This window comes from Paroedura picta, chromosome 8 (assembly GCF_049243985.1).
Source record: "Paroedura picta isolate Pp20150507F chromosome 8, Ppicta_v3.0, whole genome shotgun sequence".
In the NCBI taxonomy this organism is placed as follows: Eukaryota; Metazoa; Chordata; class Lepidosauria; order Squamata; family Gekkonidae; genus Paroedura; species Paroedura picta.
Window position 1 is genome coordinate 21,435,136 of NC_135376.1, and position 15,696 is coordinate 21,450,831.

At 43.6% G+C, this 15,696-nt stretch overlaps 1 protein-coding gene across 7 annotated transcripts in view; it reads left to right on the forward strand.

Annotated features, from left to right (window-relative positions):
• PLCH1 (phospholipase C eta 1) overlaps positions 1–15,696 on the forward strand; it is a 153,876-nt gene that overhangs the window by 78,079 nt on the left and 60,101 nt on the right. For all 7 annotated transcript variants that reach the window (XM_077348630.1, XM_077348632.1, XM_077348626.1 and 4 more), the window contains 4 exons: positions 216–362; positions 2,154–2,397; positions 5,747–5,876; positions 11,779–11,949. In XM_077348630.1, the coding sequence (XP_077204745.1) occupies positions 216–362; positions 2,154–2,397; positions 5,747–5,876; positions 11,779–11,949 (692 nt within the window). The remainder of the gene's footprint in view (positions 1–215; positions 363–2,153; positions 2,398–5,746; positions 5,877–11,778; positions 11,950–15,696) is intronic.

Sequence of the window (15,696 nt, forward strand, 5' to 3'; positions counted from 1 at the left end):
GCTGTTCTGGAGAAGAAAATGAATCCCCTGTAGACTAATTATAATTGTATAATAGCTTTAATTATAATGTTGTAAAAGTCTTAATCTCCAAATTTTCTTCACATAAAGAGAAAGCTCATGAATATTATGTAATTGTTACTTTGTTGATAATGCTGTTATTATAAAAACACAGCTGAACAAAGCTAGTTTTCATTTATTTTAATTTTCTTTTTCAGTTGAAAGATGTATGAGTGTAATGCAGTCTGGGACTCAGATGGTTAAACTGAAGAACGGAGCCAAAGGCCTTGTGCGTCTTTTCTACCTTGACGAACACAGGACTTGCATCAGATGGAGGCCATCAAGGAAGAGCGAAAAAGCAAAAAGTAGGCCCTTCCCTTCCCTCCCTTCCCTTCCCTTCCCTTCTGTTTCTAGACTTTTATGAGATATATATGTATTTATTGTCTGGATTTTCCTCTTGTCTGTTTTGTCATGTTCTGTAACACTTGTTTTCTCCTTTTGCAATCTATCATCATCATCATCTGTCAATAAACACATTTCAAACCATCCAATTTGAGCAGTTATCTCTCCCCAGAAGTTCTGCTCGGGCAATTCTCAAGGAGTATTCTGATTGGGGAGGGAGAATAGATGTTATCAGTTCACAGGCCCAAACCAAAATCTTGGTGGAAGAGTTCCATTTTACAGGCCCTGTTGAAATGTATCAGCACTATCAGGGCTTATTCCAACACATTTCACTAAAAATCCCATATCTTTGCATACAGGATTTAAATACTATTAGACAAGAAACCATCTGCAAAGCTCTTTAAAATAAAACTGGTGTTCAACCTCCCGGTTTGCTGTTTCTCAAATTGGGGTCTACGGGTATATTCCTAGGGGCCTGTGAGTTCTTTATAAGTTCAGATGATGATCCCTTCTCATGCCATTCTTGCTCATGTGAAAACAGGGTCCCCAAAGCTTTCTAGGAATAAGGACATGGACTCTTCAAGGAATCAGGGACAGAACTGGCTTCCCTCAATTCAGCTCTTACAATTCCCGTTGGTTGCCATCACCTAGTTTCTTCAGAAAGCTACTCAGAAAAAACACACATGCTAGTAGGGTTCCTGAGATAGCTCAACCCTAATTAGCTGGCTATATAGCACCAGGGATGTACTGTCTTGATAACAGTCCTCATAATTACATTGGGTATAAGGCTGAACTTTTTTTTTCCAGATTTCAGCACAGAGATGCTGAGATGGCATCTAGAATTCTAGAACCATAGAGTTGGAAGGGACCATACAGACCATCTAATCCAATCCCTACTCAATCCAGGTTCCATGGGCAATAAAAGCTGATACTGATTATCAACTGACTGTGAGAAATTCAGATTTTGTGCTAAGCTACTCCTCCTCTATTTTTGTGGGCAGTTCTGGAGGCTTTTGCAGACCCTCTCCCTCTTCTGTTTTTCTAACTTAACTAATAATATATATTTGTTTTTGCTCTCTCCATTGTAACGTGTCTTTCAGTGGAGGAGTGAGATTGATATCGGGGCTTGTGTCAGAGCTTTCGTAGTTGTTGACCTGAAGCACAATCAGCTCTCTGAGCCCTGACATTGTAGTCCCTGTACAGATCATAGAAATCCAGTCCTTGCTCTCTGAAGTGTAGCAGGTAAGGGCCTCAGAGCATAGAAGCCTCCAGAGGGCATGTGAGACTTGCCACATGCACACTTACGCACATGGTGGGAAGGGAACCATGGGACTAGAGTATTCTTGAAAAACACAGGAATGAACGAGTTACAGGTTTAAGAGGGGGTGTATTGGCTTGGAAAGCAAAGTGCCCCTTCTCCCTGACCATCTGAGCTTCTTTATTGAGAGCCAGGCTGGTGCAGTAGTTAGGAGTGTGGGCTTCTAATCTGGCATGCCAGGTTCGATTCTGCACTCCCCCACATCCAGCCAGCTGGATGACCTTGAGCTCCTCACGGCTGTGATAAAATTGTTCTGACCGAGCAGTGATATCGGGGCTCTCTCAGCCTCACCCACCTCACAGGGTGTCTGTTGTGGGGAGAGGAAAGGGAAGGCGATTGTAAGCCGCTTTGAGCCTACTTCAGGTAGAGAAAAGTGTCATATAAGAACCCACTCTTCTTCTTCTTATTTTTCCGGTTTCTACTTTCTCTTTTGCAGTTGTAATTGATTCCATTTACAAGGTCACCGAAGGCCGGCAGTCAGAAATATTCCACCGCCATGCCGAAGGCAACTTCGATCCAAGCTGCTGCTTTACCATTTATCACGGGAACCACATGGAGTCTCTAGATCTGATCACCTCTAATCCAGAGGAAGCTCGGACCTGGATCACTGGGCTGAAGTACCTGATGGCTGGGATAAGCGATGAAGACTCTCTTGCTAAAAGACAGAGGACACATGATCAATATCCTTTCAAGGTTGTGTTTGCTGGCTTTCTTTGTTCAAGCACAGTGGCATTTCCTGAGGTATAATGTATGCCCTGCCCTATGTATCTTCAAGCATGCCTTTTCATTTGCTGATTAACTGGGTTATAGAATCTCATGTACTCATGTAACCATTTTGTTGGTTTTTGCTCCCGATGAAGCCTACCGCATCCACTGCTTGCTTACTTTTACATTTGTAAATGCCACAAAGACTCAGAAATAGATTTAGAATCAAAGGTTGGTGTTGTGATGGACGGACAGGATTTCCTGAGAATCGTCACCACAATAGGAGTGGCTTAGCATTATGGTCATCCATTTATTAGGCCAGTGTTATTTGGTGGTTGTTTTTCATTGACAGAAACAGGGATGATGGTGATGGGGAACACACACTAGGATTGGTTGTCACAAAATGTCTCAGGCTCTGACAAGAAGCTGAGTCTACTGAACTTCTGAACAAAGGAGCAAATTGAAAGTAAATCTGGGTTAATTGGATAAAAAACAACTAGAAAAAATTCAGGGAAGGACCGTTTAAATTTCTTACAAGCTAAGAAACAAACATGGTAAAACATACTCCAAAACTAGAACTTAAAAAAACATCAACACATGCACACTTTACAAAAAGAGAGGTTTGGCTTCACCAGTGTTTCCATGGACAGAACGGGTTCTTCTCCTCCCCTTCCTGTGACAGCACAAAATGACCCCAAACTCTGCTTCTTGGGAGGTCGGGCCCCACAAAAAGAGCCCTGTGGGATTTAGTCTACAGCAGAAGGGGGAAGCAGAACCGCCCTGAGCCTCCGGGGAGGGTGGTATATAAATATAATAAATAAATAAAGTGAGAAATCCATGCTGGCAGTGCATCTCAGCCGTAATTCAGTGAAAAGCTTTTCTGACCTGGGGAAATGGGGTGCCCAGACCCAGATTTAGTGACCCGGGAAGGGGGTGGGAGAGAGATTGAGGAAGTGTGGACTTGCTTTGTGAATAATTCTGGTTTCCATAATTCAGCTTCAACTGTCAGAAGGCAGAGAAACACTTCCCAACCTTTTGCGGCAAATTACAAGCTCCATAAACTCCTTCTGCACTTTCTATATTTATCCCTGACTTTTGGAGAGGCCGCGCGTGGCTGCCATGCATTCGTTTGTGCTGAAACATTCCTTCAAGCCTTGTTTGCGTTATCAGTTCTGGCAGATGGGAAGCCGGAGGGTGAAAGGGCCCCTGTAACAGTTCCAGTTGGAGTGAGCGCAGAACAGAAGCCACCAGGGGACAGGAATTCACAGAGAGGGATTTATCTGTTAGACGGCTGAAGTCAGAAAGGAAAGGAGAACCAGTAGGGCAGAGATTTGGCGCAATTAAATGGTTGACAAGACGAGGAGAAAGCGAGAGTAGGGAAACGGCAAGGCTAGAGAAGGAAGGAAGAAGCAGCAGTTAAAACTACCAAGGAGTACAGTCTTCTCTGGAAGACAAGGTTAAAGATGGTTGGATTTTGAGCAGAAGGAGCAAAACGAGAGAACACAATAAGTGTTGTGCAAGAAGGAAGGGATCATAGCTCAGTGGCAGAACATCTGCTTGGCATGCAGGAGATCCTGGTTCAATATACCAGCATTTCCAGTAAGGACTGGGTTATACTTGATGTGAAAGAGCTTGTCCTGAGACCATGGGAAGCTGCTGTCAGTGGGAGTTGGCACTACTGAAAAAGCTGTATCCGATTCAGTATGTGGCAGCTTCACATGTATGTTGAGATTGAGATTTTTCTCTCATTTTTTTTGCTAGGATTTTTCAGGGGCACAGATGTCACCTAAAGAAGCTCCTTTGGAGTAGATTCAGGCCATACAAAAGCAAATCATTCAGGCAGCACATCATTAACTTACACAATTCTGTAGCTGATCACATGCCCACAGCCAGTGGCTTTCATACAGGGCATCGGTAAACATTGGCTAAAATGGAGCCCCTTTTGTTAGCGATGGTCTGGATCTGATTTCTGGGTGCTGAGATCAGATGGCAGGCTTTGTGTGTTTCTGAATGCTGGCCTCATTGGGCCCTTGGCATGCTGCAGCAAGATGGCTGAATTGGCGTAGTTGAAGAAGCTTGTCTTGAAAACAGGGTTGCTAATGGTACGTTAATGATGACTATTATATCATTCATTTGAAATCAGAGTTTAGGAATTTCCAGGCACTTCTTTTTCAAAAACGGCTCTTCACAAGGAGGGAGTGAATTTTAAAAGGCTAATGCATGATCCAGAGTCCCTATAATAGTCCACAGAGAGCTATGCGTGGTGAGAGATTCAGCAAGGCTGGCTTGCCGTCTCCCATTTGTTTAGAGAGCCAGTTTGGTGTAGTGGTTAGGAGTGCAGACTTCTAATCTGGCATGCCAGGTTTGATTCTGCGCTCTCCCACATGCAGCCAGCTGGGTGACCTTGTGCTCGCCACGGCACTGATAAGATTGTTCTGACTGGGCAGTGATATCAGGGCTCTCTCAGCCTCACCCACCTCACAGGGTGTCTGTTGTGGGGAGAGGAAAGGGAAGGCGACTGTAAGGCGCTTTGAGCCTTCTTCGGGTAGGGAAAAGCGGCATATAAGAACCAAGTCTTCTTCTTCTTCTTCTAGAGCAAGATTTCTGCCTCAAATGTTCAGGCTCAGTATACTAACATATCTGAAGATTGCCCTTCAACTGACTAGTGGAGACTAACAAGACAGCCAATTAAAGGCAGAGGCCGCTGATTTTAAACAGCAGTAATTAAGCCTTCTCTAACATCATGGAGTAGGATGCAGCTATTTGCAATGATGGTCAGTCTTTAGCTACCTAAACCATGGTGACCGGATACTTAAAAAGAAATACTCCAGAAAGTGAAAAGGAGAAGGCATGAGGGTTTTCTGCCATTGTCATGAAAGGCATATTCATCGTTTCCCTCTTCTTGTGGCAACCCCTGGTTAGCTTACAGAAAAATATTCATAAGGACCACCCCTCCCCCAGTAGCATCAGTGGGGCCACAGTGGAAGGGAGAGATCTGGGCAGAAGTGTCAGCGGAACATGACCTTTGGATCAAACTCAGTGGACATTCATGAAACCCATAGAAATGTCCTTCTCCTCCCCTTCATTTTGCATTTGTGAAACAAGAAAACCACCCCCGATAATAAGTCTCAAGAGGGCCTAGAAATATTATAAATAAATAACCCAATCTTGAATCTTTGGGAAAATGCATCACATGTTGATAGCTCACATGCGCACACAGGTGGGCACGTTCAAAATTTGTTAACCTTGCTTAGCAATAATTGAAAAGTGGATTCTACATGCCTTTGATGTGGGCGGTCTACCCTTTCCTTAACTTTTGTGCACTTGGGTGAAGCAGACTTTTGAGGAAGCAGACAGGAATGGTGATGGCCTGCTGAATATTGAAGAGATCCATCAGTTGATGCATAAGCTGAACGTCAGCCTACCCCGGCGAAAAGTCAGACAAATGTTTCAGGTGAGCTTCTGTGGCTTTCTCTGTCAGACCGTTGTTACCGACCAGAATTAATTAATAGACTCGTCCCTCCCTGTAATTGTGTTTTCAGAGAGGGAGGCAATGAGAGCAAGTTAATCATGACATATTATGTCAATATTTGACTCTGACTGGGCTGGTAACATCTCACAAGGAATTATAGTGTTTAATAATGAATTGCGGAATGGACACTGAGATCTTTGTATTCTTGGTGATGAAGCCAGGGCTTCATCACGGTCAGACCCAGTCTCCTTTGGACATTGCTTGCATTTTGCTGTGCCTCTTTCCCCATTCCCCCCCCCCCACTGTACGCAACCGGGCTCCTTCTGTCACTGTGTCATCAGAAGCCAGCGACTTTCCAGTACTGTGGCCAGCACAGATTAGGACTCCTTGAGGAAATTCCAAAAGTCCTGATGCTCTGCTTCAGGAGTAGCTTTTTATTTGTTTGTTTCTTTGTTTATTAATTGATTGATTTATATCCCACCACTTCTCTGGGGACCAGTAGCAGCTTACAATAAAACGTTAATAATTTAATAAGCCTCCAATAAACCCCTCAAAACTAACTCTCCAAGAATGGCAGCTAAAAAGATACCTCTACCTCCTGAGCAGACTAACCAAAGGGTGGGATGCGGTGATATAAGTGCCAAAGCCTGAGGATCTTGCCTCAACTCATAACCTGGCGGAAGAGCTCCGTTTTGCAGGCCCTGCAGAACTGTGATAGCTTTGTCAGGACCCTCAGCTCTCCTGGGAGCTCATTCCACCAGGTCAGGGCCAGGACTGAGAAAACCCGGGCCCTGGTTGAGGCCAGGCTTATTTCCTTAGGGCCAGGAACCACCAACAAATTAGTACTTGCAGAGCGAAGAGCTCTGCGGGGAGCATAAGGAGGCAAGCAGTCCCTCAGTGTTTTAAAAATAAAGCACATTGCTTTTACAAAGCATATCCTTGCCTGAGTATTCCTCCCTCCCTTCAAATCCCGGAGTTGTCACTTCATTCAAGCCACTGGCATCTGCATGCTCCCTGCCCTGCGTCCTCGTACTGACAGCTTAGGGCAGGGGTTGTCAAACTGCGGCTCTCCAGATGTCCATTGACTACAATTCCAATGAGCCCCTGCCAGCATTCGCTGGCAGGGGCTCATGGGAATTGTAGTCCATGGACATCTGGAGGGCCACAGCTTGACTACCCCTGGCTTAGGGGTTGTAGGGAGTTGTTGGCTATGTATGGGTGGCACAGTTTGCATGAGTGAAAGAGTGTAGTTCGTGTATTTGTATATCCTTCCACCCACAGTTTGTGTGTGTTCATACATCCACACAGTTGTGTTCCTGCGTGTCCTGTTTACTACTACAGTGCCCAGCTGTAACAGATCATTATATCAGGACAGTTTGGGGGTTTTGGACAGAACACCCACAAAGCGTTGCTGGTGCATAGCCTCTTTTCTGTTCTGTTGGGGCTTCTTGGGTTCTTGCCTGGAGTATGCTTTGCTTTGCAATACAGCAAGAGAGACGCATTGTTTTGGGGATAATGGTGATGCTAATAATGGTAAAAAGATGGGGATAAAGTATGTTCTTGTCAACCAGTACTGACAGCATTTGTATAGCATCTGCTTCTCCATCCTGGCAAACTGGAGCTGCTCCTCTCACCCCTGATGCTTGCCAACTAATCTTTGGGTTTTCAGTAACATAAAACCTCTTGGAGATGAGTTGAAACCAAATAAAAAAGCTGTCTCATTGTGCTCTTGGCGGCCTACAGCTTAGGACACTTCTTTGCTTGGCTCCAATAAAATACCAGGCTCTGTCTTCTTTAAAGAGAAATGCTTTTGCACAATTCTGGGAGCAACTTTTCCACACAGTGGTGTTGTTACTAGTGTATTCACACTTACTCCATCACCTGTCTGGTAATGGGCAGGGGCTTCTGCCTGAATGGTTCTTTTGTGGTTACTGTGCCGCTAAATAATGTCCAAACCTAGAAGATACATTTGCTAAGTGATATAATAAATACAGCATTGTATTTACTGGGATAGGAAGTGAACATCATTGGGACCTCCTTCTCCACCCCGCTAGTAGTGTGTGTGTGTGTGTGGGGGGGGGGACTCGGGTTTTTATTGATTTTCTGCCATGTTGGTAATGTTTTATGTCTTTTAATGGAGTTTTAATGGGGTCGCAAAGGAGTGGCGGGAAATAAACTGAATAATAACAATTACAATAACAACAACAACAACAACAACAATAATTTATGGCTCAAGAAGCGTTGGCAGCTACAGGCATAGACTGCTTTAAGAGGGGATTTGATAAACATATGGAGCAAAAGTCCATCAATGCCTCTTAGCCACAAGGATGACCTGTTTACACCAACTAGGGACTCTGTATTGATCCCAAGGCTGGAATAGCAGAGCTGGGACTGAGAGATTTAGTAAAGTCTACGCCGCCATTTATTGCTTATTACTTTTGTATTTCTTATTGGGAGATTTATGGAGTTTTATTGTGATTTGTATTGGTTTTATATCGTAAACTGCCACAAGATGGCGATTGCCAGGTCGAAGTATAAAATAAAATAAATAAAAATATTCTCGGTACTTGAGGGACAACTGTGGGAGGACTTCTGGAGTTCTGCCCCCCCTCCACCAAGACCTCCTGATGGCACCTGGTTTTTGGGCTACTGTATGACACACAGTGTTGGACTGGATGGGCCATTGGCCTGATCCAACATGGCTTCTCTTATGTTCATATGAGAATGCTTCAGCAGTGGTGTATATTTTGTAGAATCTTGTTATAAAGTCAAAGGCGAATCCAAAAAACTCAAGCCCTTTGCTAGAAAGCATAAAAAGATATTACTGCTAGAAGATAGCCATATTGGTCTTCAGCAGAAGAACTAGATTCAGGTCCAGTAGCACCTTAATGACCAGTCTGATTTTCAGGGTATAGGTTTTATAGAGCAAAGCTCTAACAAAGAAAATTAAATGCTCAAAAGCTGATACCTCAAAAACGTTGTTGGTACCTAAGGTGCTTCGGGACTCAAATCTAACTTTTCATCTTTATTAACTACAGAAGGCAGTCATATTGGTCTGTAGTAGAAGATCTAGATTTGAGTCTTGAAACAAAAAGATTTTGGGAGTATAAGCTTTCGGGAGTCAAAAGTATATGACGAAGAGAGTTTTGACACCTGAAAGCTTATGCTTTAAAATCTCCTTGGTGCTCTTAGGTGCTGAGAGAATTTGCTGTTTCTCTCTTCAAGTTCAGCTACTCAGTCCTCAATGGGGAAAGCAGACTACCTCTCAGTTACTGCAGAAACCTTTGTACATAAAAGAGAATGTATTTTGGAAGAACTGCTGTGAAATGTTTTGTAAATCCCAAGCAAAGCCTCTTAAGCAGATGCTCAAAGCCTTTTTCACCCCCCCCTCCCAAGCAAACCCCATAATAACATACAGTAAGTACTCTTTCTTCCCTGAGGACTGCCTCAAACAGCAATCAAGAATGAATTCAGTGTCGAAATTTTGTCGGCAGCAAGTCCTGCCGTTGCGGTCCTGCCATGGTCCCAGGAAAGGTTTGGCAGCAGGAGTGAAGTGGTAGCGGCTGCTTTTTCACGTTGATTGACGATTCAGGCATGTAGCGTTATGCTGATTTCTCATCATGAGCCAATTAGCACTTGGATGAAATAACTGGGAGGGAATCGGATGCTGTTTACAGAGCAATGAAACCTCCGCAGTGAAACCTCGGCAGGACGTCTCATTGAAATCAGTACATCTCGGCATGACTCTTCTGTTGGCCTAGCGCCTTATGCTGGCCTCCCCCTGTGCTGGAAGCTCATTGGAGTAGGGGAGAAGCATGTGGCTTTGAGAGTGCACCGTCATGCACGTTTAATTAGAAGTGCGTCCCATTCTGTGAGATTTACTTTTGCATAGAAATGGTTTAGGGGTCATGTTGTAGGGCACTGGCTTTTAAACTTTAGCCGCTGTAACCCCATTATGATTTGAATTTTTTAACGGACCCTCAAGCTTTCCCTTTCTCTTTTGGTAGTGCATGCCAGGAACAATACAACCACATTTCCCTGGGTGTGAGGTAAACCATGCATGCCCTGTCGAGGCTTCTAACAAGAACGGTACCAGCTGCACATTTTCTTTCAAAAACATTTTTTAAGGAAAAGAAGAAGAGTTGATTTTTATACCCTTACCAGAAGGAGTCTCAAAGTGGCTTGCAGTCTCCTTCCCTTCCCTTCCCCTCCCAACAACAGGCACCCTGTGAGGTGGCTGGGGCTGAGAGAGCACTGATGTTACTGCTCCATGAGAACAGCACTATCAGGGCTGTGGTGAGCCCAAAGTCACCCAGCTGGCTGCATGTGGGGGAGGAGTGGGGAATCAAACCCAGCTTGCCAGATTAGGAGGCACCACTCTTAACAACTACACCGCTCTTAGCCACAATATGGTCTACAAGATCAGGGACTGGGAATAAAACATTTCCCCCCTCGGGTTTTTATCTCAGAGGTGCCATCCCTTTTGACTTTTATTCTGTGTTCCTAGCCTGGGGCCTGATTTATCAATGTCATTTTAGGCTGCTCTGTTTTATGTGTTTTTATGCCCTGCCTTCCTTATATTGGCTATTGCATTTGGCATTACCCCACCCCCAATTGATTTGGATAATCTTATTAATACATTTCTAGTGTTATGGTCTATGGTTTTTTGTTGTCTCTGCTTTGTTTTGTTTTATTTTGAGCTGTCTAGAGCCAGTCTGGAGAGGCAATATGCACATTTTCTAAATATTTAAGTAAATACAGCATACAGATGGCTGGCATGTGGATGAGAACAGTGTCAGATTAGGATCTGGGAGACCTGGGTTTCCATCCCCATGCTGCCTTGAACACTTGATTGGTGACCTTGGGCCAGACTAACCTACCTCACAGGGTTGTTGTGGGGAAAATGGAAGAGAGGAGAATGATGTAAATTCAATAATATGATAAAATTAAACATTTTTAAATTGTAACCGTTAAAATTAACCTGCACAAAAGCCGCCTCCTTCTCCGGGTAGAGAAAAGTGGCATGTAAGAAGCAACTCTTCTTCTTCTTCTCCCAGGAGAAAGCAGGGGGAGCGCATGAAATATACCACAGTGTTGATTAAGCTAGCTTTTCAGAATGGTTTGAGGTCCTGCAGGGTCCTGATCTCATTAGGCAGAGCGTTGAGGGAGGGATCCTGAGAAGATTCTGCTTGCTAGATCTCAGCATTCTATAATTCAGTTCACCATAGATAAAGATAAGCATTTGGAAACTTTCTTCAATGAGATTCCGTAACGAAATTAATGTTAAATGGCTTCAAGGGGTCAAAATTGTATCCTCTGTCTGGAGAATACTGATTAGCTCAGAAAAGAGAACAGACAGATGACTCCTGATTCTCCCCAGGGCTATAAGTGACACATAGTCTGGGCAGAGGTGTCCATAGGCAGGAAAGTGATGGGTTTAGCTCTGAGATGAATTCAAGAGGGCTTGCACAGTTCTTGCATTGCTACTTTAAACAGTGGCTGAATGACTAGGCTTCCAATTGTAAGTACAGTGTATGAAAATACACGGACTACGAAAACTCCTTCAGCGCCTCCCAGTCTAATAATTTGAAAGACTCCAATTTCTTTTTATGATCAGAAGCTACGGCAAGCCCCTTGGGAACCTTAATCATTTAGAAAGAGCAAGGACTACTCCGCAGTCATAAAGAAGGTGCAACTGACCACGTACAATTGGAATGACTCTGGAGTTATATGTACATAATTTGTTGCAAATTATGGCTTTGTAAGGATAAGGATGTTTCAACTGGAGGCTGTCCATCAATATTGTTTCCTGCCGTATATATTCTGCCCTGCTACTTCATTCCCATTCACCCAGCATAGACATTTGGTTGTGCTTGTTCCTCAGGAGGCTGACACAGATGAGAACCAAGGTACTTTAACCTTTGAAGAATTTTCCGTGTTTTACAAGATGATGTCATTGAGACGTGACCTCTACTTGCTTCTTCTGAGCTACAGTGATAAGAAAGATCACCTCACCATCGAGGAATTTGCTCAGTTTCTGAAGGTGGAACAAAAGGTAGGGAAATGAAATACAGCAACTGGTTTTGTTCTAATGCACAGCCTAAAGGCCTCCTTATGACTTCAGAATCTGTTTTGGATATTTGCATTATGGGTTTTCAGGTTGGAAGGCACATTACAGGCCATCTAGTCCAACCCCTTGCTCAATCCAGGATCAGCCTAAAGTATCCATGATAAGTATCTGTCCAGCTGCTCTTTAAAGCCCGTCAATATGCGAGAGCTCCTTAGGCAGACAATTACACTGCTGAACTACTCTGATTGTGAATTTTTTTTCCTGGCATCGTTCTACATGTAGTTTAAACCCGTAACTGTGGGTCCTATCCTCTGCTGCCTACAAGAACCTTTCCCTGCCCTCCTCTAAGTGACAACCATTAAAGAAAGAAAGCAATTCTGTCCCCCATCAACCTACTCTTCTCCAGGCTGAACATTCCCATGTCCCTCAGCCTTTCCTCATAGAGCTTTGTTCTCAGGCCCTGGATCATCCTCATCACTCTCCTCTGAATTCTCTCAATTTTGTCCATGTCCTTTTTGAAGCAAGGCCTCCAGAACTGCACACAGTACTCCAGGTGGGATCTGACCAATGTGATATACTGTGGGACGAGTATCTTGCAATTTCAATGTCTCTATCCTTACTAATTTCCTTCTATAGCAATATACTTTTTCAAAGGGGGAAAACAGAATCTTTAGCAGATGTCCTGCTTTATAGCCAGCAACCTATTTGATTTCAGAAGTGTTCCTAGCCATCAGATGTCAAACATTCAAACCAGGGTGGCAGGTGATGCAATCTGTCTTCAGCTTAGAGCTGTCTTCTTCTTATAGGAGTCAACCACTCTCAATACTATTTTATCACTGTTGACTTCATCCGGTTGCCATTTTAGATGCTTATGTCTAATTGAAGCACAGGAGGCTTCCACAGTGATGAATCACCCAGACTAAAGGAATGCAGTGGATCTTGGAGGCTTTGTAGCAGGCAGAGGCACAGGATCAGCTGCAGGCGGGCAGCAGTCACCTGATTCCTAGGGCCAGGGTGAGTCTGTGCTGTGCCCCTCAAGCTCACCTGCATTTCTTTCTCAAGCAATGGGCCTGGCAGGACAGGAAGTAATAATCTAGTGCCTAGCTACTTGACTTACGATTGGAAGAAATGCCCTTCCTGCAGTTTTTAAGGAGCTATGTCAATCACAAGTGTTAGAAGGGGAGAAGAGATGGACTTATAATACCAGAAGGGAAAAACATCCATCTCAAAAAGACTTTTTTGCCTTTTCTTCATATAAATCAGGCTGCTTTCTGCAACAAAGAGAGAGGAACGTTGTGATTGAGAGCAGTCCATTAAGTGCTTCACAGCTATGCCTCAGGGCCACAGGCTATGCGCGCATTGCCCACACCTGTTATAAATAATTGGTATTTTGTTTCACACTCATTCCAAGTTCAGCTTGTCATCTGTTGTTCATTACTAGTCTATTTGTCAGCGGTCAGCTGCCCAGGCACTCTGTGCAACAGAATCACAGTGCTGTAGGTGTTTTTTTGAGTGTACTTGAGAGAGACAGGGTGTTTTTTGTGCGTGTGTGCATCCATTACTTCACCCTGGCTCATTGGCTTTGGAAACACCTGCCATCCATTCATGGAATGGCATGCATGCTCAGCATTGTGACCTCCTTCTTAGAGACAAAAATGGGTTTGAGGGGAGCAGGATTGCTCAGTAGACCTTGAAGTTCTGCCAATGAGTAACAGAAGAGAAGTACAAAAGAGGGACAAAGCAAACTCTCCAGTAATCAGTCACCAATGCTAGTGAAGTGTGAGTCATTCAATTAATATAGAAATTAAATAACAGATCAGTGCATATCAGGAATTCAGGATCAAAGAGTTATCTGGAGACAAGATAGTAGGTAGCTTGATGTCAGATGCCTTGTACTAGCCACTTCCACCCGCCAGCTGATTCCCAATATTCTAATATCTGATCCAAACTCTTTCCTTTTAATGTGGAGTGAATTCCTAAAAGAGAGTAGCTTTCTAGCCTGGATCCAGGACTTTTCCAGCATTTTGAGGTTCTCTGGTGCTCCTTCTGGCACCTCAGATGAGGCTTAATAGGTAAAGATGGGGTCTCCTGGGCTACTGGAGGGTTGGCTGGACTATGTAGCCTATTATGTGCTTGAATTGTCACAGGAGACCTGTATCTAATGCCGATTGCTCCCTCATCTACTGTCCCTCAAGCTGGACTGCAGATGCCTCAGGGCAACGCATAGCCTCTATTTGCACTTCCTTTGATTCAGTAACTGGGCTTGTGCACTCAGCCAGATACGATATTCCTCAGAGTCGGAGTCCCAGCAGTCAGAAGGGCCTGTGAGTGCTCTCTCTGCACCTGTTCTCTGCTGTTAGTGGAGATTGTTGCTTTTTTTGTGTTCTCTCCTCTGGAATGATCTCAATGGGAAAATTTAAAAAATCATTCTGTGAAAGCTATTTTTAGTGCCTTCCTCTTGTAATAAAAGAGACAGATTCCTACACCTTTGCTACTGTGGTGCTGGCATGGCTGTGCTTGTTTTCAAGCATTCCAGAAAAGATGTCATTTGGTCTGACTTTGTTGCGGCTCACTAGCGATACAGAGCTAGAGTTAATTAGCCACACAAGATCTCTCTGTACATCATTTATCTTTGCATATCTCACTTAATGCATCTTAGTATATCTATGAGTAAGAGTTTGAGTAAATTATACCCAGTTGGTTAGTTGATCTGTATCTGCATTGTGGAAAACAGAAACTTCAGTACAGGTACCGTAGTTCTTTGGCTGACTCCCATCAATGAAATTTTAAGAGCCTTCTGCTCAGAGGACAGTTTTTTATTCACTACCTTACCTTCCGATAAATGCAAGCATGCCTGGACATAGAATCTATGGTGAAATAACGTAACTAACCAGTGATTCAATCAGATTTTATCAGGGCAGGAGAGAAAATTTATAATTAGATGGAATGTTTTTGTGTCTTTCTATCAACAATGTGTGTTAAATCTTGCTGATGGAAACACACAGAAGTATCATGGGACAGTTAATGTTGATAAATAGCATGATGTAGGATCATTGGAGCTTAATTGAGTAGAATGAGGAACATATTCCCTTACAGAAAAGATAAAGTCAGCTATGTTGGAAAATTGGGGACCCATCCTTTGCTGTTGAATGTCAAGAGCTTCCTTAGAAGGGCTCCCACAGCAGTCTGCTTTCCTGTGAACAGATGCAGGCTCGGACCAGATTAGAATTAAGTTGACAGCAATGTGGGCATATGTTGCATCGTAGCGATTTCAAGAGACTTAGAGGAAATAATGAAAAAAAGTTAATCATAGCCAGTTTGTACCACATGAGCATTTGCTAGAAATACCATCCCAATCAACCAGAAGCTTTTCCTTGAGCTTGGATAATCAGTATTTTTCCAATGAAGAACACGTATTTCTGTTACCCTTCGAGATGCCAACCGGTTTCTTAAAAGTTTGTTTTTTTAAGCTTGTGAGTTTCCTATTTTATGTTTCTGGACTGACAGGAATTGCCTCATAGTTTGAGAGCACAGCTTTTATAAAGCCAGAAAATGCAGTTTAAATACAGCTGCACTCATCTAAAATGGAATAAGGGTCATATTGATCTTCCCTTCCCACACAGTTGCACTTAAAGTCCTCAGTTAGTTTATTCCCACATCACTGATACGCCATCCGTCTTTCATCCTCCACCTTCTTCTAAAATGAAATGGCTCTTTCTGAGCATAGCACGT